Genomic DNA, 24,063 nt, shown 5'->3' on the forward strand with positions numbered 1-24,063 from the left:
GATTTAGGGTTTAGCTTTATAAGACACTTCGACAAACCTTTTTTACGGCCGTCTGACGGAGCACTGTCAAAACATTATTTTGGAAACAGGTTTGTAGAAGTGTTTGATGAAACTAATCACCTTATCAAACTTCGGTAATAAAACGAAGGCGGGGCTCTTTAAGAAGCGTAGACTGCCCTTGGTTTTATTTAAAATGGTGTATTAAAAGAAAAGTTATCTTTGATTTGAGTCTTTATTTTAAGCAAAATTTTGCCTTCCGTATATGACATAATTTATCACTTGATATACACACACTGAAGTCGTCATATAAAAGTATACAATGAACAAAATATATTTTCGCAAAAATTCGCTGGTTCCAAGACAAAAAATAAAAAAGTCAAAATTTTAATCTGTGAGAGTGCAGCTTTAAGATAATTACTCATTCAAGAGGACAACAAACCTGTGACTCTCAGTGTTGTTTCAAACGTTGTACCCTTTGCATAACTGCTAACATCACCGTGGGAAAGGAGTCCGTCCCCATTGGCAGAAAATGGTCCGCTTCCTATTGTTGTAAATACAATATAAGGCTGAATTATTGATTCTATACATAAAAATAGAAACATGACATCACCATTCGGAACTTCTCTGCCATTTTCTATATTAAACAACTTCGGTGAATATGGACGGTTTACAATGTCAGAGCTCTATACAGTTTAACTACGCTGCAAGTAGATCTCGTAATAATTTCTATTTAGCAATTAAACTTTAAGACTTTACACTTGGGATTCTTAATAATTTATTCAATTATTCACATCACTGGCAATCAATTTAAACTTAGTAATACAAAATACACGTTAATAACACTAATATTAAATAATACCGTTACTTAAAATTTAACGAACTACTTCGAAAGATGTACCGGCATACATCCGAGATTGTTTCGAAAGAAAATGGCCGAGAAGTTTCGAATGACAACTTCACATGGGTTTGTCATTTTGTTTATTTACCAACCTGTTTCACTTCATGCCACAGGGTAAATCACAATACGTGGCTGTGAATTATGATTTGCCTTGAGAAGCATGAAGCGAAACAGATACTGTATAATTAAACAATATCACAGTCTGATCAAACAACATATTATAAGTCTATATAGAGTTCCAAATTATGGAAATCAGATATTCTTGCGAAATATGCATATGTTGCGATACATGTTAAAAACCTTTGGGGTCTAATGTTACTTCCTTTTGTGTAAGTAAGGTACACATACTGGTCTCCATTAGGTCAGAAGGTTGCGACCAAAAAAGACGAGGCGTAGCACCCTTTCATAGCTCACTTCCCACCTGTGAGCTCCTACGTAAGTTTCTTGTGTGTAAGTAAGGTGCACATGCCGCATTTAATCGGCATAAAAGGGCGTTACGAAAACGACAAGGCACAGCACCCTCAAATAACTCTTTTGCTCAATCCCAAGCTTTGAAGTCATACGTAAGTTCATTGTGTGAAAGCAGGGTGCTCATGTTGCTTTCCATGAGGACAAAATGGTGCTACCAAAAAAAAGGCATAGCACCCTTCGGCAAACCCTACCTGTGTACTCATATGTAGGTTCCGTGTGTGTTAGTAATGATTTAATACTGCTCTTTACTGGGATAACATTTTGTTATGAAAAAGGATAATGCATAATACCCTCACATAACTCTTTAGCTCAAGTTCAATCTTTGAACTCATACGTAGGTTCCTTGTGTACAATTAGGGTACACATATTGATTTCCATGAGGGCAAAAGGGTGCTACGAAATATTTACAAGGCGCAGCATCCTTCTAAAACACTTGGGCTCATTCCCAATCTGTAAACACATACGTAAGTTCCTTTTGCGTCAGTAGCGTACACATGCATGTTGATCTCCGTTAGCGCAAAAGGGGGCTACGAAATATTTACCAGGCGCAGCACCCTCTTCTAACACTTAAACTCATTCCCTACCTGTGAACTCAAACGTATGTTCCTTGTTAGCATCTAGTACGTCATTATCAGAGGCGGAGACGGTCTCCAGCGTACCCCCAGTTGAGCCAGTTGCAGCGCAGAAGACGTATGACGTCTGGTCAAGGTACGGCTTGTTGTCGTCCTCCTCGTTGATCACGATATTCAGCTGTGGGAGAACAAGTGATAACAGTGTAATCATGACTTTAGGAAGCATACATGTAGACGCTTAAAAGTATTCCACATAAATTACTCTCTTAAAGTTGATGTAAAATTGATAGTACCTGATAAAAGTGTGCGCTAATCGTTTCATTTCACTATATTAATGAAAGGCGAATCCTACCTATAATACTTTTTCTTCTAGAAATACTTAAGCAAAAGGATTCGGAAAACACATTTTATTGTATTTGAAACGGTATGCGAAATGGACATATTTGTATTTTTTATCATATGACGTATCAATGAGCTTAATGAGTTTGAGTTCAAGAGCAGCAGTCTAAATCATTCTTATTCTTATGAATATGAGGAGATGTGATGAATGTTCATTGAATGACATTGAAGATGAATATTATTCTGTATTTATATGAGATAGATATAAACACTTTAGAGATAATTATATATCTAGTTATTATCGAACGCGACCTAGTATGTTAAACAATATTACTCTTCTTAACTCTAAGAAAATGTCGTTGTTACACAAACTGGCTATATTTATTATAAAGGCAAATCAGATCAGAGACAATCTAGTTAACAGTACAGCCTAACTTAAACTGGATGTTATTGCTCTCTTCTTGTAGTTTCTTTTTGTTTGTATTCATGACAATTTATATATCCTGTTCTGCATGCTATGGTGGTTGTTTTGATGATCATAAGCAGTATATGCTTGTATCTAAATAAATGTTCTGTTCTGTTCTGTTCTGTTCTTATCCTTCGATACGCTTCAATGACTCTATTCAGACTATTGGCCAGTTATTTTTACAGTCCAATCAAAACACTCCGTTTCTACTTTTAAACTTAACTTATATCCAAGTTGGTTATTAATTATGGCCATAACTAAGGTTTGTTGTCTTTGAATAGTTTAAATCTTATCCATGCAAGCAAATTCATGTTGATAAATTTCTAATGCATACAGTTGTGGTTGTTTCAAGCCCACGCCTGTCTGTAGCCGTCACCGTGCAGACAATAGTACCGGTCCCTCCACGCCTGGGAGCCGTATCCAGGTCCCACTCTTTTGTCATGGTCACACATGCGGTCAGCGGGTCCATAACAAACACACCGGCCCCTCCCGGACAGGACATTTTGTAGGTGTGTACGTCATTTATGTCCTCGTCCATAATATCCTCCTTGAAAGCTGGGCAGTCAATTTGTTCTCCAGGCTAAGCAAATGAGAATAATGATTTCAATGTTTACACTTGATTTCATAATCCAAGACTTAACAGTTTATATACTCATTTAGCAGTTACAATAGTATTTGATAGAATCAACGGATAGTTGGCCTATTCTAAGATGCATTCTTACTCCCAAAAAAATTACCACAATTAATGCAATTGCTTTAATATACCAAAAATGATGAATAAATATCGAAAACAATGATTCTTATGAAGGAAATCGAGTTTAATTTGAAAGAAAGGTGCAGAAAACACGGTATGTCTACCTTATGAGACGATAGTAGACCACAGTTAATCTTTTAGCACTCACCAATCATTTAATGTTTTTGCAATTTTAAGTTGCACTCTTATTGAAAATCAATACAAACGCATGTATAACAAACATATAGTTTGAGTGAAACGCCTTTTACTACTTACTTAATAATGCATTTATGTAAAATATCAATTACTGATAACAAGATTGTTATCGTGTATTAAATAGCTGAAAACGCAAACATTTTAAATGATTGGTGAATGCTACAATATTTACTGTGATTTACATCGTTTCATAAGGTAGAAATTTCGTGTTTTCTGCACTTTTCTTTCAAATTTCACTTGGTATCCTTTATAAGAATCATTGTTTTCGACATTTATTTAACCATTTTGATATATTAAAACAAGTGTACTAATTGCGATAAATCTTATTTGGGAGTAAGATTGCATCTTTAAACTAATAATTTGATCAAACTCCACTGATAAACATTGATTATGTCATCATTTAATGTCAATCATTCTGAATATCGCCATTTTCATTGATAAAAAGCTTTTAATTTAAATTAAATTTCAAATCGTCTTTTCGAACTAAAAATATATTAAAAAATGTAGCATACATTCATTTATTTCCATACTTACCCCTCCTTCATCCGGTTTTGTTATGGTCCAACTACCCGTCTGGAAGGTCGGCTGTTCGTTGACGTCACTGATGTGTAAAGTCAGCGTCTCTACCGTTGAGTCGGCGTAACCATCATTGACGTGCACGTCTACCTCGTATTCACGAACCGTCACTTCCTCAAAGTTTATACTCTGCTTCGTGCTGATTTCTCCGGCTTCAACGAGATATCATAATTTATGTTCTTACTTTCCTAAACATACAGCAAAAGCTACTCGCAAACACAGCATTAAAATGAAAATAAAAAAAAACTGCGATTTAATTTCCACTGTGTGTGTTTAAACATATTGCAATGATCTACCTAAATATATGTTCTATAAAATAAATGTACAACAATATCGATTTATCTACAAAATATCGATTTATGTGCAATAATATCGATTCATGCACAACAATATCGATTCATGCACAACAATATCGATTCATGTACAACATTTATCGATTCATGTACAATTACATCGATTTATGTACAACAATATCGATTCATGTACAACAATTTCGATTTATGTACAATAATATCGATTCATGCACAACAATATCGATTCATGTACAACAATTTCGATTTATGTACAATAATATCGATTCATGTACAAAAATATCGATTCATGTACAACAATATCGATTCATGCACAACAATATCGATTCATGTACAACAATATCGATTTATGTACAATAATATCGATTCATGCACAACAATATCGATATCAGAATATAAACATAATTGAACGTACTTAATGAATTACACTCAAAGTATTCTTCTCCTCCGTCCAAAAAATCACAGTAATAAGTGATGACGTCATCGGTATCTGGGTCCTCGTGATCGACGTCATATACGACCCCTGCCGGGTTATTTTCATATACGGCAACAACGTCCAAAAGAGGTAGATTCGTGATGTTTGGAACCGTGTTAATTTCTAAAAAAGCAAGGAATTTTATTTAAACAAACAAATCTATGCCCCCATTCAGCATTAGTTCACACTTCGAATAGCCTTCCAAAATAGATGAAGGGTTAAATTTAAGTGTCATTTAATGCATTTAACGAAATATAACATTTAAAAACTATTTGCTTATATCTCTTAAATATGCTTACCACCACCACCAACGATATATTCGTGTGTGGAATCCAATTTCGGATTAATCTCATTTTTTTGTTTGTGAACTTATTTTATTATGTGCGTGAAGTTAGCACCGTAGCACCGTATCACCATATCACCGCGGGGATGCGGTGCTAGCACCGTATCACCATCAAAATCAATACAATAAGAGCATTAATCTCGAGGAAGCATGTAAGGCTCGTTCTCGCAGAAACGAGCAAGGGGACCATAGGGACCTATGTCACTGTGTAGCCGAGACCTGGCCCTAGGTGATGGCACATGTGAATACCCTAGGATTTTAGGCAGGCTATGCGGGATAGGGACATGAACTCGATCCCCCATGCCAATTTGGCCCATATTCAGACACTGTTATGGTGCGGATGCCTTAAAAACGAGCAAGGGGACCAATGGCACTGTATCCAAGGGTTACCTGGCGGTGTGATACATTCGGGGAAACTGTTAATACTACGAGGATTTTAGTCTGGCCCCGTCCTTAGCCCAACATTGTGCGTATATGGGCAATATAAGCCCCACTGACCCCTACCATACATGTAAGGCTCGTTCTCGCAGAAACGAGCAAGGGGACCATAGGGACCTATGTCACTGTGTAGCCGAGACCTGGCCCTAGGTGATGGCACATGTGAATACCCTAGGATTTTAGGCAGGCTATGCGGGATAGGGACATGAACTCGATCCCCCATGCCAATTTGGCCCATATTCAGACACTGTTATGGTGCGGATGCCTTAAAAACGAGCAAGGGGACCAATGGCACTGTATCCAAGGGTTACCTGGCGGTGTGATACATTCGGGGAAACTGTTAATACTACGAGGATTTTAGTCTGGCCCCGTCCTTAGCCCAACATTGTGCGTATATGGGCAATATAAGCCCCACTGACCCCTACCATACATGTAAGGCTCGTTCTCGCAGAAACGAGCAAGGGGACCATAGGGACCTATGTCACTGTGTAGCCGAGACCTGGCCCTAGGTGATGGCACATGTGAATACCCTAGGATTTTAGGCAGGCTATGCGGGATAGGGACATGAACTCGATCCCCCATGCCAATTTGGCCCATATTCAGACACTGTTATGGTGCGGATGCCTTAAAAACGAGCAAGGGGACCAATGGCACTGTATCCAAGGGTTACCTGGCGGTGTGATACATTCGGGGAAACTGTTAATACTACGAGGATTTTAGTCTGGCCCCGTCCTTAGCCCAACATTGTGCGTATATGGGCAATATAAGCCCCACTGACCCCTACCATACATGTAAGGCTCGTTCTCGCAGAAACGAGCAAGGGGACCATAGGGACCTATGTCACTGTGTAGCCGAGACCTGGCCCTAGGTGATGGCACATGTGAATACCCTAGGATTTTAGGCAGGCTATGCGGGATAGGGACATGAACTCGATCCCCCATGCCAATTTGGCCCATATTCAGACACTGTTATGGTGCGGATGCCTTAAAAACGAGCAAGGGGACCAATGGCACTGTATCCAAGGGTTACCTGGCGGTGTGATACATTCGGGGAAACTGTTAATACTACGAGGATTTTAGTCTGGCCCCGTCCTTAGCCCAACATTGTGCGTATATGGGCAATATAAGCCCCACTGACCCCTACCATACATGTAAGGCTCGTTCTCGCAGAAACGAGCAAGGGGACCATAGGGACCTATGTCACTGTGTAGCCGAGACCTGGCCCTAGGTGATGGCACATGTGAATACCCTAGGATTTTAGGCAGGCTATGCGGGATAGGGACATGAACTCGATCCCCCATGCCAATTTGGCCCATATTCAGACACTGTTATGGTGCGGATGCCTTAAAAACGAGCAAGGGGACCAATGGCACTGTATCCAAGGGTTACCTGGCGGTGTGATACATTCGGGGAAACTGTTAATACTACGAGGATTTTAGTCTGGCCCCGTCCTTAGCCCAACATTGTGCGTATATGGGCAATATAAGCCCCACTGACCCCTACCATACATGTAAGGCTCGTTCTCGCAGAAACGAGCAAGGGGACCATAGGGACCTATGTCACTGTGTAGCCGAGACCTGGCCCTAGGTGATGGCACATGTGAATACCCTAGGATTTTAGGCAGGCTATGCGGGATAGGGACATGAACTCGATCCCCCATGCCAATTTGGCCCATATTCAGACACTGTTATGGTGCGGATGCCTTAAAAACGAGCAAGGGGACCAATGGCACTGTATCCAAGGGTTACCTGGCGGTGTGATACATTCGGGGAAACTGTTAATACTACGAGGATTTTAGTCTGGCCCCGTCCTTAGCCCAACATTGTGCGTATATGGGCAATATAAGCCCCTACTGACCCCTACCATACATGTAAGGCTCGTTCTCGCAGAAACGAGCAAGGGGACCATAGGGACCTATGTCACTGTGTAGCCGAGACCTGGCCCTAGGTGATGGCACATGTGAATACCCTAGGATTTTAGGCAGGCTATGCGGGATAGGGACATGAACTCGATCCCCCATGCCAATTTGGCCCATATTCAGACACTGTTATGGTGCGGATGCCTTAAAAACGAGCAAGGGGACCAATGGCACTGTATCCAAGGGTTACCTGGCGGTGTGATACATTCGGGGAAACTGTTAATACTACGAGGATTTTAGTCTGGCCCCGTCCTTAGCCCAACATTGTGCGTATATGGGCAATATAAGCCCCTACTGACCCCTACCATACATGTAAGGCTCGTTCTCGCAGAAACGAGCAAGGGGACCATAGGGACCTATGTCACTGTGTAGCCGAGACCTGGCCCTAGGTGATGGCACATGTGAATACCCTAGGATTTTAGGCAGGCTATGCGGGATAGGGACATGAACTCGATCCCCCATGCCAATTTGGCCCATATTCAGACACTGTTATGGTGCGGATGCCTTAAAAACGAGCAAGGGGACCAATGGCACTGTATCCAAGGGTTACCTGGCGGTGTGATACATTCGGGGAAACTGTTAATACTACGAGGATTTTAGTCTGGCCCCGTCCTTAGCCCAACATTGTGCGTATATGGGCAATATAAGCCCCACTGACCCCTACCATACATGTAAGGCTCGTTCTCGCAGAAACGAGCAAGGGGACCATAGGGACCTATGTCACTGTGTAGCCGAGACCTGGCCCTAGGTGATGGCACATGTGAATACCCTAGGATTTTAGGCAGGCTATGCGGGATAGGGACATGAACTCGATCCCCCATGCCAATTTGGCCCATATTCAGACACTGTTATGGTGCGGATGCCTTAAAAACGAGCAAGGGGACCAATGGCACTGTATCCAAGGGTTACCTGGCGGTGTGATACATTCGGGGAAACTGTTAATACTACGAGGATTTTAGTCTGGCCCCGTCCTTAGCCCAACATTGTGCGTATATGGGCAATATAAGCCCCACTGACCCCTACCATACATGTAAGGCTCGTTCTCGCAGAAACGAGCAAGGGGACCATAGGGACCTATGTCACTGTGTAGCCGAGACCTGGCCCTAGGTGATGGCACATGTGAATACCCTAGGATTTTAGGCAGGCTATGCGGGATAGGGACATGAACTCGATCCCCCATGCCAATTTGGCCCATATTCAGACACTGTTATGGTGCGGATGCCTTAAAAACGAGCAAGGGGACCAATGGCACTGTATCCAAGGGTTACCTGGCGGTGTGATACATTCGGGGAAACTGTTAATACTACGAGGATTTTAGTCTGGCCCCGTCCTTAGCCCAACATTGTGCGTATATGGGCAATATAAGCCCCTACTGACCCCTACCATACATGTAAGGCTCGTTCTCGCAGAAACGAGCAAGGGGACCATAGGGACCTATGTCACTGTGTAGCCGAGACCTGGCCCTAGGTGATGGCACATGTGAATACCCTAGGATTTTAGGCAGGCTATGCGGGATAGGGACATGAACTCGATCCCCCATGCCAATTTGGCCCATATTCAGACACTGTTATGGTGCGGATGCCTTAAAAACGAGCAAGGGGACCAATGGCACTGTATCCAAGGGTTACCTGGCGGTGTGATACATTCGGGGAAACTGTTAATACTACGAGGATTTTAGTCTGGCCCCGTCCTTAGCCCAACATTGTGCGTATATGGGCAATATAAGCCCCACTGACCCCTACCATACATGTAAGGCTCGTTCTCGCAGAAACGAGCAAGGGGACCATAGGGACCTATGTCACTGTGTAGCCGAGACCTGGCCCTAGGTGATGGCACATGTGAATACCCTAGGATTTTAGGCAGGCTATGCGGGATAGGGACATGAACTCGATCCCCCATGCCAATTTGGCCCATATTCAGACACTGTTATGGTGCGGATGCCTTAAAAACGAGCAAGGGGACCAATGGCACTGTATCCAAGGGTTACCTGGCGGTGTGATACATTCGGGGAAACTGTTAATACTACGAGGATTTTAGTCTGGCCCCGTCCTTAGCCCAACATTGTGCGTATATGGGCAATATAAGCCCCACTGACCCCTACCATACATGTAAGGCTCGTTCTCGCAGAAACGAGCAAGGGGACCATAGGGACCTATGTCACTGTGTAGCCGAGACCTGGCCCTAGGTGATGGCACATGTGAATACCCTAGGATTTTAGGCAGGCTATGCGGGATAGGGACATGAACTCGATCCCCCATGCCAATTTGGCCCATATTCAGACACTGTTATGGTGCGGATGCCTTAAAAACGAGCAAGGGGACCAATGGCACTGTATCCAAGGGTTACCTGGCGGTGTGATACATTCGGGGAAACTGTTAATACTACGAGGATTTTAGTCTGGCCCCGTCCTTAGCCCAACATTGTGCGTATATGGGCAATATAAGCCCCACTGACCCCTACCATACATGTAAGGCTCGTTCTCGCAGAAACGAGCAAGGGGACCATAGGGACCTATGTCACTGTGTAGCCGAGACCTGGCCCTAGGTGATGGCACATGTGAATACCCTAGGATTTTAGGCAGGCTATGCGGGATAGGGACAAACTGACCCAAAAATTTTACCTAGGGGACATAACGATAAGTGTAGGGATGAACTAGGCCACGAGGCCTACTTTATGATCAATTTATTTCGCTGGAGCTGTTGTACTGAATAGCCGAAAATAGAGCTCGAAAATTGAACTTTGCTGCTGCAAACGCCATTTTTGGGACGGACTGACCCGATTATTCGACTAAGAGGTCCTTAACAGAAAGTGTAATGATAACTAGGTTCAGGGCCTATAATGTGAACTATAGATAATAATAATACTCTTTCATGGCTCATGTTCTAGGCATTGATACGTTTGCTTAAAATTATCATGGCTTTTGCCACTATGCTAGAGTGGTCGGCATTTGGAATCTCTTCAACCTCAAATATACCATTGTATTCGGAAAAGTCTGGTTTGAGCACATTAACATGTGAGCATTGCCTTATGCCTCAATATGCTGTGATGGCTCATGTTCGAGGCATTCACGAGTTTATGTTCAATTAACATGAATATTGCCAGAGTGGTAGGAATTTGGAATCACTTCAACCTCACATAGGCCATTGATCTGGGGAAACTCTGGTCTGAGCATAATGAACGAACACATGAATATACTTCGCTAAGGTGTTTGAGCACACAACATGAAAATCCCGTGTCAATAGAAAAAAAAACGTTATTTTGGTAAATGAAATGTAAATTATTGAGAACACTGCGTTGGAGATTGATTAACACCGGGTTGCAGACATCAGGTTTAAAGCTGCCCTCTCACAGATTTACCGTTTTTCCATTTTTTTTATTTTTTTTTTGTTTTGGAATTGGAAAATATTGCGTAAATATCTGCTTACCAGTGAAGACTGCTGACAAAAAATCAGATCGCAGATCTTCATATTTCCATTCCGAATTTAATGTTTTATGGCTTAAACCGTTACTAACGGTTTAAGAAAAATGCATAAAACATAAATTTTGGGACGGAAATATATAAAGCTGCGATCTGATCTTTAGTCAGCAGTCTTTTACCATTGGTTATTCTCGTTCCAAGACAAAAAAAGGTGTCAAAACGTTCAATCTGTGAGAGTACAGCTTTAAAGCTTAGCTTCAGATTTGAAATGTAGGGTGTTTCTAGCACAGTTTCGAATTTAAATTGGCCCTATATAAGAAACAGTCGTAACATAGTACCTGTAACAAAAACAATAGCTTTATATTTTTTAGAGACATATATTGCCGAAATTTACCTTCAATGCCTTATAGAAAGAAATTTGGGATCCCCGATTCGCATCTTACGATGAACAATCGAATGATGACTAAACGATTGACTGCTACCGAACATCCGTATTAACGGAGGGTACACAGGGGTAACATTTTGGATGGTATAAGAGGTGCAGGAGAGAAAACAGTGATTACTTACAGGGGAAAAGAGGGCTTTTCGTTTAGCAGTGTTGTTGAGTATCCAATATGTTTACTTTTAGATAAAGATAAGTAGCATTATCTTTATGTTTAGGTCTATAAACGTATGCTACATATATACAATATATTTCTTGAATGAATTATATTTAAAAATATGGTAACATTTTGTAAACTTATGAATGTGTTAGTATCCTTTCCTGAATGTGGCCATTTGAAGCGGTAATTTATCAAAGCCTGTCATTAATAAGCATACATCAAGTATATAAATATGCATTTATCACAAATCAGCATTGCTCTCCGGGATACGACATTATGTAACGGCAAACATCTTCACCGTATTCCGGGATAGTTCCAAGCCTCTGTCATGTGTATGTATTACAAAATGCACAGTTTTAGAATTATTTTAGCCGCGCATTTGTTTAGGTGTTAACATATTTTCGGCTAACATGGAAGAACATTGGGAATGTGACGTCATAAAATTAATGTTTTATGTCCATATAAATAAACAAATATTACACCAAAGTGCACAGTTAAAGACTGAATTTAGACATAGCGATATTATAGCGTAAGAACCCTCAAATCTCCTTATTTATTTATGCCCCATATTCTATGCTTCAAGGGGAAGACGGATCAAGACTTAGTTGTGATCCCTAGGAAATATCAAATCGTGGACCGCCCCTTACTGCAATAGCGAATCTTATTAGGGTACCCTAGGCCTCAACCCCCTTTTGGCTTTATAAGTTTAACAACATATTTTGGGATTGATTCCATCAAAGACGGTGCACACCCAAAGGTGTTATGTCAATGTTATGATCGATATGACAGTGTATTTATGTTAATTATACAGCAGAGTCCACAGTTTAGGGCTTCACACACTTTGTAATAACCCTAAATACAAATAAAAGCTGGACCTTTTTTTTTATTTAATTGCCTATGACAGGCACATTTATATACACACATTAAACACGCATTAAGAACCAAATGTATGTCCCTATCTCGAATAGTCTTTCGAAAATCCGAAGTTATTCACATAAGGCCTCGCCAAGGGCCAGGTCTCAGTTACACTGTGATATTGGTCGATATGGTACCCTTGTTCGTTGTAAGGATTCCGCAACATAAACGGTATGTATGTGGGTCAGGTAGGTGTTGGGAGCTTATTTCATGTCCCTATCCCGCATTATCACCCTACAATCCTAAGTGATTCACATATGCCATAAACTTAAACCAGTCTCGGCTATACAGTGGCAATGGTCCCTATGGTTCGCTTGCTTGTTTTAAGGTTATCGCACCATAACAGTTGTATATTGGATATTAGGTATTGGGAGTCTTATCATGTCCTATCCTGCATAACTTGCCTAAAATCCTAGGTTATTCAAATATATGCCATCATTTAGTGCAAGGTCTCGGCTGAACAGTGACATATGTCCATATTGTCGCAGTGCACGTTTTAATGTTTCCACACAATAACAAACAATAACGCTGCAAGAATATCGGGTAAATTACTAATATGCATAATGGGCATATTTTATGTCCCTATCCCGCATAGCATAGGATATTTTCATGTTTCAACACCGAGTATGGCCAGGTCTCGGCTAAACGGTGACATAGGTCGCTATGGTCTCCTTTCTCGTTTAAAGGTTTCCACACCATAACATGTTAGTAATGCCAGGTAGGCATTGGAAGTATTTTTCATGTCCCTATCTATCTATAAGTTGCCTAGGTTGATCCATATACCATCACTTCAAGCCAAATATTGGCTACAAAGTGTCATAGGTTACTACTCATTGTAATGTTATCGCACCATAAAAGTTTTATATTGGCTAAATAGTACTTGGGATTCCTTTAAATGCCCCTTTCCCGCAAAATCTGCCTAAAACCCTAACTAATTCACATATGGAATCATCTGGGGTAAAGTCTCGGCTACACAGTGACTAAGGTCGCTATGATCTCTTTGATTGTTGTAAGGTTTCCGCACCATAACAATGCCAGAATATAAATAACTAAATATCCATTAGAAGCAAATTTCATGTCCCTATCCCGCATAGCCTGCATAAATTCCTATGATATTCATATGTTCACTCACCGTGTATGGCCAGGTCACGATTTGGGACGCTATGGTATATGTGATTCGTGTTCATGTTTTCGCTGTTTGCTATTAATGCAATGAAGGCATTTGGAGCTTATTTCATGCCCCTTTCCCTCGAAGCCTGCCTAAAATTCTTGGTAATTCATGGATGTTATCACTTAAAGCGAGGTCTGGGCTACAAAGTGCCATAGGTCCCTTCGTGCGCTTGCTCGTGTTAAGGGTTTCGCACCGTTTTAGTTGTTTATTGTGTAAATAGGAATTGGGAGTCATTTTCATTTCCCTATCCCACATAACCTGCCTATATATTCACATAAACCATCATCTGGGAAAGGTCAAGTCTACTTAGTAACGTAAGTCACTATGTCCCCTTACTCGTTTTAAGGTTTCCGCGCAATGCCAGATTATGAGGGAAAAAGACATTGGTAGCCTTTCCATGTCCCTTTCCTGCATAGCCTGCCTAGGACTAGGTCTTAGCTACACGCTGACATAGGTCGTTATGGTCCACTTGCTCGTTGTAATGTTTCCGCACCATAAATGAATATGTGGCAAATAGGCATTGGGAGCATTTTCCATGTCTCTATCTCGCATAGCATGCCTACAATACGAGGTTATTCATATGAAGTATCACATAGGACAAGATCTCGTCTATAAGGTGACATAGGTTGCTATGGTCCCGTTTGTCGTTTTAAGGTTTCTGAACCATAACATGTAACGAATATGTGTCAAATAGACATTGGGAGCCTTTTTCATGTCCCCATCACACATAGCCTGCCTAAAATCCTGTTATATCACCTAAGACTAGGTTTCGGCTAAAAGATGACATAGGTCGCTTTGGTCCCGTTTCTCGTTTGTTTTAAGTTTTCTGCACCATAATATGTAATGAATATAGGTCAAAAGCCATTGGGAGCATTTTCCTAGTCCCAAACTCGCATAGCATGCCTAATATCCTAGGTTATTCATATGCACTATGTCCTAGGACTTGGTCTCGACTACATTATGGCATAGGTCGATATGGTACCCTTGATCGTTTTAATTTTTCCGCGCCATTACCAGTTAATGACTATGCCGCAAATAGGAATATGGAGCCTTTTCCATGTCCCTATCACGCATAGTCTGCCTAAAATCATAGGTTACTCATATGTTCTATCACCTACGACTAGGTCTCGTCTATAAGGTGAAATAGGTCGATATGGTCCCGTTTCTCGTTTTAAGGTTTCTGCATCATAGCATATAATGAATATGAGTCAAATAGACATTGGGAGCCTTTTCCGCGTCACCATACCACATAGCCTGCCTAAAATCCTAGGTTATTCATATCTAAGATTAGGTTTCTGCTAAACAATGACATAGGTCGCTTTGGTCCCGTTTCTTGTTTTAAGTTTTCTGCATCATAACATGTAATGAATATGAAGCAAATGAGCATTGGGACCCTTTTTCCATATCCCCATCTCGCATAGCCTGCCTAAAATCCTAGGTAATTTAAATGAATTATCACCTAGGACTAGGTCTAAGATACACGCTGACATAGGTCGGTATGGTCTCCTTGTCTGTTTCAAGGTTTCTGCAACATAACCTTTAATGAGTATGAGGTAAAATAGGCATTGTGAGCCTTTTCCATGTCCCAATCTCGCATAGCCTGCCTAAAATCCTGTGTAAATCATATGTACTAACATATAGGATTAGGTCTAAGCAACGAGCTGACATCAGTCGCTGTGGTCCCCTGGCTCGTTTTAAGGTTTCAGCATCATAACCTTTAATGAATATGAGGTAAAAATAGGCATTGGGAGACTTTTCCATGTCTCTATTTCGCACAATCTGCCTAAAATCCTAGGTAATTCATAAATACTATCACCTAGGACTAGGTCTAAGATACAAGCTGACATAGGTCGCTATGGTCCCCTTGCTCGTTTTAAAGTTTCTGCACCATAACATGTAATGAATATTAGACAAATTGAAAATGGGAGCCTTTTCCATGTCCCTATCTTGCATAGCCTGCCTAAAATCCTAGGTAATTAATATATACTATCACCTAGGACTAGGACTACGCAACGAACTGTCATAGGGCGCTATGGTCCACTTGATCGTTTTAAGGTTTTTTCACCATAACATTTAATAAATATGAGGCAAATAGGCATAAGGGGCCATTTTCCATGTCCCTATATCGCATAGCCTGCTTTAAATTATAGGTAATTCATATGTACAATCACCTAGGATTAGGTCTAATCAACAAGCTGACAAAGGTCGCTTTGGTCCCCTAGCTCGTTTTGAGGTTTTTGCACAATAACATTTAATGAATTTGGCATTGAGAGCATTGACCATGTCCCTATCACGCATAGCCTGCCGAAAATCTTACGTTATTCATATGTACTATCATCTAGGACTCGGTCTCTGCTACATGGTGACATAGGTCGCTATTGTCCCCTTGCTTGTTTTAAGGTTTCTGCACCAAAACATGTATAGAATATGAATCAAATATACATTGGGAGCCTTTTCCACGTTCCTATCTCGCATAGCATACCTAAACTCCTAGGTTATTCATATGTACTATCACCTAGGACTAGGTCTTGGCTACATGATGACAAAGGGCGATATGATCCCCATGCTCTTTTAAGGTTTCCGCACCATAACATGCAATGAATATGAGACAAATAGGCGTTGGGAGCATTTTCCATGTCCCTATCTCGCATAGTCTGCCTTAAATCTTAAATATTCATATGTACTATCACCTAGGACTAGGTTTAAGATACACGCTGACATAGGTCGGTATGGTCTCCTTGCTCGTTTGTAGGTTTTTGCATCATAACATTTAATGAATATGAGGTAAAAATAGGCATCGTGAGCCTTTATCATGTCCTTATCTCGCACACCCTGCCTAAAATCCTAGGTAGTTCATATGTACTTTCACCTAGGATAAGGTCTATACACGCTGATATAGGTCGCTGTGGTCCCCTTGCTGGTTTTAAGTTTTCCGCACCATAACATGTAATGAATATGAGGCAAATAGGGATTGGGATCCTTTTCTGCCTAAAATCTTAAATATTCATAATTATGTACTATCACCTAGGACTAGGTTTAAGATACACGCTGACATAGGTCGGTATGGTCTCCTTGCTCGTTTGAAGGTTTTTGCACCATAACATTTAATGAATATGAGGTAAAAATAGGCATCGTGAGCCTTTATCATGTCCTTATCTCGCACACCCTGCCTAAAATCCTAGGTAGTTCATATGTACTTTCACCTAGGATAAGGTCTATACACGCTGATATAGGTCGCTTTGGTCCCCTTGCTGGTTTTAAGGTTTCTGCACCATAACATGTAATGAATATGAGGCAAATAGGGATTAAGACCCTTTTCCTTGTCCCTATCTCGTATTGCCTGCCTTAAATCCTAGGTAATTCATATGTACTATCACCTAGGACTAGGTCTCGGCTACACGCTGACATAGTTCGCTATGGCCCCCTTGCTTGTTTTAAGGTTAATGCATCATAACATGTAATAATATGAGGCAAATAGGGATTTGGAGCCTTTTCCATGTCCCTATCTCGCATAGCCTGCCTAAAATCCTGGTAATACATATATACTATCACATAGGACTAGGTTTAATCCACGAGCTGACATAGGTCGCTTTTGTCCCTTTGCACGTTTTAAAGTTTCTGCACCGTAACATTTAATAAATATGAGTTAAAAATAGGCATTTGGGGCCTTTTCCATATCACTTTCTCGCACAATCTGCCTTAAATCCTAGGTAATTCATATGTACTATCACCTAGGACTAGGTTTAAGCAACGACCTGCCATAGATCGCTATGGTGCCTTTGCTCGTTTTAAGGTTTTTGCACCATAACATGTAATGAATATGAGGGAAATAGGCATTGGGAGCCTTTTCCATGTCCCTATCACCCATAGTCTACCTAAAATCCTAGGTAATTAATATGTACTATCACCTAGGTCTTTGTCTAAGCTACACGCCGACATAGGGCGGTATGGTCCCCTTGCTCGTTTGAAGGTTTTTGCACAATAACCTGTAATGAATATTAGGACAATGGACGTTGAGAGCATTATCCATGTCCCTATCTCGCATAGACTGCCTAAAATCTAGATAATTCATATGTTCTATCATCTAGTACTAGGTCTGTCCTACATGGTGACATAGGTCGCTTTGGTCACCTTGCTCGTTATAAGGTTTCCGCACCAAAACATGTATATGATATGAATCAAACATGCATTGGGAGCCTTTTCCATGTCCCTATCTCGCATAGCATGCCTAAAATCCTAGGTTATTCATATGTACTATTACCTAGGACTATGTCTCGGCTGCATGATGACAAAGGTCGATATGGTCCCGATGCTCGTTTTAAGGTTTCCGCACCACAACATGTAATGAATATTAGACAATTATACATTGGGAGCCTTTTCCATGTTCCTATCTCGCGTAGCCTGCCAAAAATCTTAGGTTATACATATGTTCTATCACCTAGGACTAGGTCTGAGAAACAAGCTGACATAGGTCGGTATGGTCTCCTTGCTCGTTTAAAGGTTTCTGCACCGTAACATTTAGTGAATATGAGGTAAAAATAGGCACCGCGAGCCTTTTCCATGTCCATATCTCGCATAGCCTGCCTTAAATCCTAGGTGATTCATATGTACTATCACATAGGACTAGGTCTAAGCTACATCTTGACATAGGTCACTTTGGTCCCCTTAATTGTTTTAAGGTTTTTGCACAATAACATGTAATAAATGTGAGGCAAATTGGCATTGGCAGCATTTTTCATGTCCCTATATCGCATAGCCTGCCTAAAATCCTAGGTAATTCATATGTACTATCATCTAGGACTAGGTTCAAGCAACGAGCTGACATAGGTCGCTATGGTCCCCTTGTTTTTTTATGGGTTCTACACCATAACATTTAATAAATATGAGGTAAAAATAGGCATTTGGAGCCTTTTCCAAGTCACTTTCTAGTACAATCTGCCTAAAATCCTAGGTAATCCATATGTACTATCACCTAGGACTAGGTCTAAGCAACAAACTGTCATAGGTCTCTATGGTCCCCTTGCTCGTTTTAAGTTTTATTCACCATAACATGTAATGAAAATAAGGCAAATAGGTATAGGAGGCCATTTTTCATGTCCCTATCTCGCAGAGACTGCCTAATATCCTAGGTAATTTGTATGTACTATGATCTAGGACTAGGTTCAAGCAACGAGCTGACATAGGTCGCTATGGTCCCCGTGCTCGTTTTAAGGTTTCTGCACCATAACATTTAATAAATAAGAGGTAAATATAGGCATTTGGAGTCTTTTCCATGTCTTTATCTCGCACAATCTGCCTAAAATCCTTGATAATTCATATGTACTATCACCTAGGACTAGGTCCAAGCAACGAACTTACATAGGTCGTTATGGTCCCCTTACTACTGTTAAGGTTTCTTCACCATAACATTTAATGAATATGAGGTAAAAATAGGTTTTTGGTGTCTTTTCCATGTCTCTATCTCGCACAATCTGCGCTATGGTCCCTTGCTCGTTTTAAGGTTTCTGAACCATAACGTGTAATGAATATGAGGCAAATAGGAATGTGGACCCTTTTCCAAGTCCCTATCTCGTATAGCCTGCCTAAAATCCTAGGTTATTCATATGTACTATCACCTAGGACTAGGTCTAAGATACACGCTGACATAGGGCGCTATGGTCCCCTTGCTTGTTTAAAGGTTAATGCAACATAACATGTAATGCATATGAGACAAATAGGGATTGGGATCCTTTTCCATGTTCCTATATCGCATAGCATGCCCAAAATCCTAGGTAATTCATATGTACCATCACCTAGGGCTAGGTCTAAGCAACGAGTTGACATAGGTCGCTATGGTTCCCTTAATTATTTGCGCCAGAACATGTAATAAATGTGAGGCAAATTGGCATTTGGAACATTTTTCATGTCCCTATCTCGCATAGCCTGCCTAATATACTAGGTAATTTGTATGTACTATGATCTAGGACTAGGTTCAAGCAACGAACTGACATAGGTCGCAATGGTCCCCGTGCTCGTTTTAAGGTTTCTGCACCATAACATTTAATGAATAAGATGTAATTATAGGCATTCAGAGTCTTTTCCATGTCCCTATCTCGCACAATCTGCCTAAAATCCTAGGTAATTTATACATACTATCACCTAGGACTAGGTCTAAGCTACACGTTGACATAAACCGCTATGGTCCCCTTGCTCGTTTTAAGGTTTTTGAACCATAACATGTAATGAATATGAGGTAAATAGGTATAAGGGGCCTTTTTCATGTCCCTATATCGCATAGCCTGCCTAAAACCCTAGATAATTCATATGTACTATCACCTAGGACTAGGTCTAAGCAACGAGCTGACATAGGTCGCTTTGGTCCCCTTGCTTGTTTAAGGTTTTTGCAACATAACATGTAATGAATATGAGGTAAAAATAGGCATTTTGAGTCTTTCCCATGTCCCTATCACGCACAATCTGCCTAAAATCCTAGATAATTCATATGTACTATCACCTAAGACTAGGTCTAAGCTACACGTTGACATAGATCGCTGTGGTCCCCTTGCTCGTTTTAAGGATTCTGAACCATAACGTGTAATGAATATGAGTCAAATAGGCATGTGGCGCATTTTCCATGTCCCTATCTCGTATAGCCTGCCTAAAATCCTTGGTTATTCATATGTACTATCACCTAGGAATAGGTCTAAGCTACACGCTGACATAGGTCGCTGTGGTCCCCTTGCTCGTTTTAAGGATTCTGAACCATAACGTGTAATGAATATGAGTCAAATAGGCATGTGGAGCATTTTCCATGTCCCTATCTCGTATAGCCTGCCTAAAATCCTTGGTTATTCATATGTACTATCACCTAGGAATAGGTCTAAGCTACACACTGACATAGGGCGCTATGGTCCCCTTGCTCGTATAAAGGTTTTTGTACCATAAAATGTAATGCATATGAGGCAAATTGGTTTTGAGGGCATTTTCAATGTCCCTATCTCGCATAGCCTGCCTAAAATCTTACGTTATTCATGTATACTATTATCTAGGACTAGGTCTCTGCTACATTGTGACATAAGTCGCTTTGGTTTTCTTGCTCGTTTTAAGGTTACCGCACCAAAATATGAAAATAATATGAATCAAATATGCATTGGGAGCCTTTTCCATGACACTATCTCGCATAGCATACCTAAAATCCTAGGTTATTCACATATACTATCATCTAGGACTAGGTCTCGGCTGCATGATGACAAAGGTCGATATGGTCCCCATGCTCGTTTTAAGGTTTCCGCACCATAAAATGTAATGAATGTGAGACAAATAGGCATTGGGATCCTTTTCCATGTCCCTATCTCGTATAGCCTGCCTAAAATCGTAACTAATTCATATGTACTTTTACCTAGGACTAGGTCTAAGCCACACGCTGACATAGTTCGCTATGGTCCACATGCTCGTGAGGCAAATTGGCATTGGGAGCCTTTTCCATGTCCCTATATCGCATAGCCTGTCTAAAATCCTAGGTAATTCATATGTACTATCACCTAGGATTAGGTTTAAGCTACACGCTTACATAGGTTGCTATGGTCCCCTTGCTCGTTTTAAGGATTCTGTACCATAACATTTATTGAATATGAAGTAAAAACAGGCATTTGGAGCCTTTTCCATGTACCTTTCTCGCAAAGCCTTTCTTAATTCCTAGGTAATTCATATATTCTATCACCTAGGATTAGGTCTATGCTACACCCTAGCATAGGTCGCTGCTCGTTTTAAGGTTTCTGCACCATAACATGTAATGAATATGAGACATATGGGGATTGGGAGCCTTTTCCATGTTCCTATCTCGTATAGCCTGCCTATAATCCTAGGTAATTCATATGTTCTATCACCTAGGACTAGATCTAAGTCACACACTGACATAGTTCGCTATGGTCCCGTTGCTCGTTTTAAGGTTAATGCACCATAACTTGTAATAAGAAGAGGCAAATAGGCATTGGGAGCCTTTTCCATGTCCCTATATTGCATAGCCTGCCTAAAATCCTAGGTAATTCATATGTACTATCACCTAGGACTAGGTCTAAGCAACGAGCTGACATAGGTCGCTATGGTCCCCTTCCTCTTAATTATTTAATGGTTTCTGCAACATACCATGTAATAACATTTAATGAATATGAGGTAAAAATAGGCATTTGGAGCCTTTTCCATGTCACTATCACGCACAATCTGCCTAAAATCCTAGATAATTCATATGTACTATCACCTGGGAATAGATCTAAGCAACGAACTGGCATAGGTCGGTTTGGTCCCCTTGCTCGTTTTAAGGTTTTTGCACAATAACATGCAATGAATATGAGGAAAATAGGCATTGGGAGCCTTTTCCATGCCCCTATCACTCATAGCCTACCTAAAATTCTAGGTAATTCTTATGTTCTATCACCTAGGATTAGGTCTAAGCTACATGCTAACATAGGTCGCTGTGGTCCCCTTGCTCGTTTTAAGGTTTCTGCACCATAACATGTAATGAATATGAGGCAAAAAGGGATTGGGAGCCTTTTCCATGTCCCTATCTCGTATAGCCTGCCTAAAATCCTAGGTAATTCATATGAACTATCACCTAGGACTAGGTCTAAGCCACACGCTGACATAGTTCGCTATTGTCCCCTTGCTCGTTTTAAGGTTAATGCACCATAACATGTAATAATAAGAGGCAAATAGGTATTGGGAGCCTTTTTCATGTCCCTAAATCGCATAGCCTGCCTAAAACCCTAGGTAATTCATATGTACTATAACCTAGGACTTGGTCTAAGCAACGAGCTGACAAAGGTCGCTATGGTGACGTATGGTCCCCTTAATTATTTTAAGGTTTCTGCACCATACCATGTAAAAAATGTGAGGCAAATTGGCATTGGGAGCATTTTTTATGTCCCTATCTCACATAGCCTGCCTAAAATCCTAAGTAATTCATATGTACTATCATCTAGGACTAGGTTCAATCAACGAGCTGACATAGGTCGCTATGGTCCCCTTGCTCGTTCTTAGGTTTCTGCACCATAACATTTAATAAATATGAGGTAAAAATAGGCATTTGAAGCCTTTTCCATGTCACTTCCTGTCACAATCTGCCTAAAATCCTAGGTAATTCATATGTACTATCACCTAGGAATGGGTCTAAGCAACGAACTGGCATAGGTCGCTATGGTCCCCTTGCTCGTTTTAAGGTTTCTTCACCATAACATGTAATGAAAATGAGGCAAATAGGCATAAGGGGCCTTTCCCATGTCCCTATATTGCATAGCCTGCCTAAAATCCTAGATAATTCATATGTACTATCACCTAGAAAAAGATCTAAGCAACGAGCTGACATAGGTCGCTTTGGTCCCCTTGCTTGTTTCAAGGTGTTTGCACAATAACATGTAATGAATATGAGGAAAATAGGCATTGGGAGCCTTTTCCATGCCCCTATCACTCATAGCCTACCTAAAATCCTAGGTAATTCATATGTACTATCACCTAGGACTAGGTCTAAGATTCACACTGATATAATGCGCTATGGTCCCCTTGCTTTGTTTGAAGGTTTTTGCATCATAACATGTAATGGATATGAGGAAAATATACATTGGGAGCCTTTTCTAAGTCCCTATCTCGCATAGCCTGCATAAAATCCTAGGTTAGTCATATGTACTTTCACCTAGGACTAGGTCTCTGCTACATGGTGACATAGGTCGCTTTGGTCCCGTTTCTCGTTTTATGGTTTTTGCACCATAACATGTCATTTATAAGAGGCAAATAGGCATTGGGAGCCTTTTCCATGTACGTATCTCGCATAGCCTGCTTAAAATCCTAGGTTATTCATATGTACTATCAACTAGGACTAGGTCTCGGCTACATGGTGACATATGTCGATATGGTCCCCTTGCTTGTTTTAAAGTGTCCGTGCCATAACCAGTTAATGAATATGCGGCAAATAGACATTGGGGGTCTATTGTATGTTCCTCTACCGCAAAGCCTGTCTAAAATCCTAGGTTATTCACAAATACAATTACCTAGGCCTAGTCCTCGGCTACACGATGACATAGGTCGTTATGGTCTCCATGCTCATTTTGAGGTTTCCGCACCATAGTTATACCATTTTATGCGATAAATAGTCATTTGGAACCTATGTCATCTCCTTATTCCGCCTATTCAGCCTGAAATCCTAGGAAATTAACATGTTCTATCACCCATGG

General features: G+C 40.8%; 1 protein-coding gene across 1 annotated transcript in view; it reads right to left on the minus strand.

Annotated features, from left to right (window-relative positions):
- LOC128206066 (cadherin-23-like) overlaps positions 1-24,063 on the minus strand; it is a 72,535-nt gene that overhangs the window by 2,588 nt on the left and 45,884 nt on the right. The window contains exons 31-35 of the mRNA XM_052908198.1: positions 4,998-5,180; positions 4,230-4,423; positions 3,081-3,326; positions 1,954-2,119; positions 440-541 (exon numbers count right to left, since the gene is read on the minus strand). Coding sequence (XP_052764158.1) covers positions 440-541; positions 1,954-2,119; positions 3,081-3,326; positions 4,230-4,423; positions 4,998-5,180 — 891 coding nt within the window. The remainder of the gene's footprint in view (positions 1-439; positions 542-1,953; positions 2,120-3,080; positions 3,327-4,229; positions 4,424-4,997; positions 5,181-24,063) is intronic.

Source organism: Mya arenaria, chromosome 10 (genome assembly GCF_026914265.1).
Source record: "Mya arenaria isolate MELC-2E11 chromosome 10, ASM2691426v1".
Classification (NCBI taxonomy): domain Eukaryota; kingdom Metazoa; phylum Mollusca; class Bivalvia; order Myida; family Myidae; genus Mya; species Mya arenaria.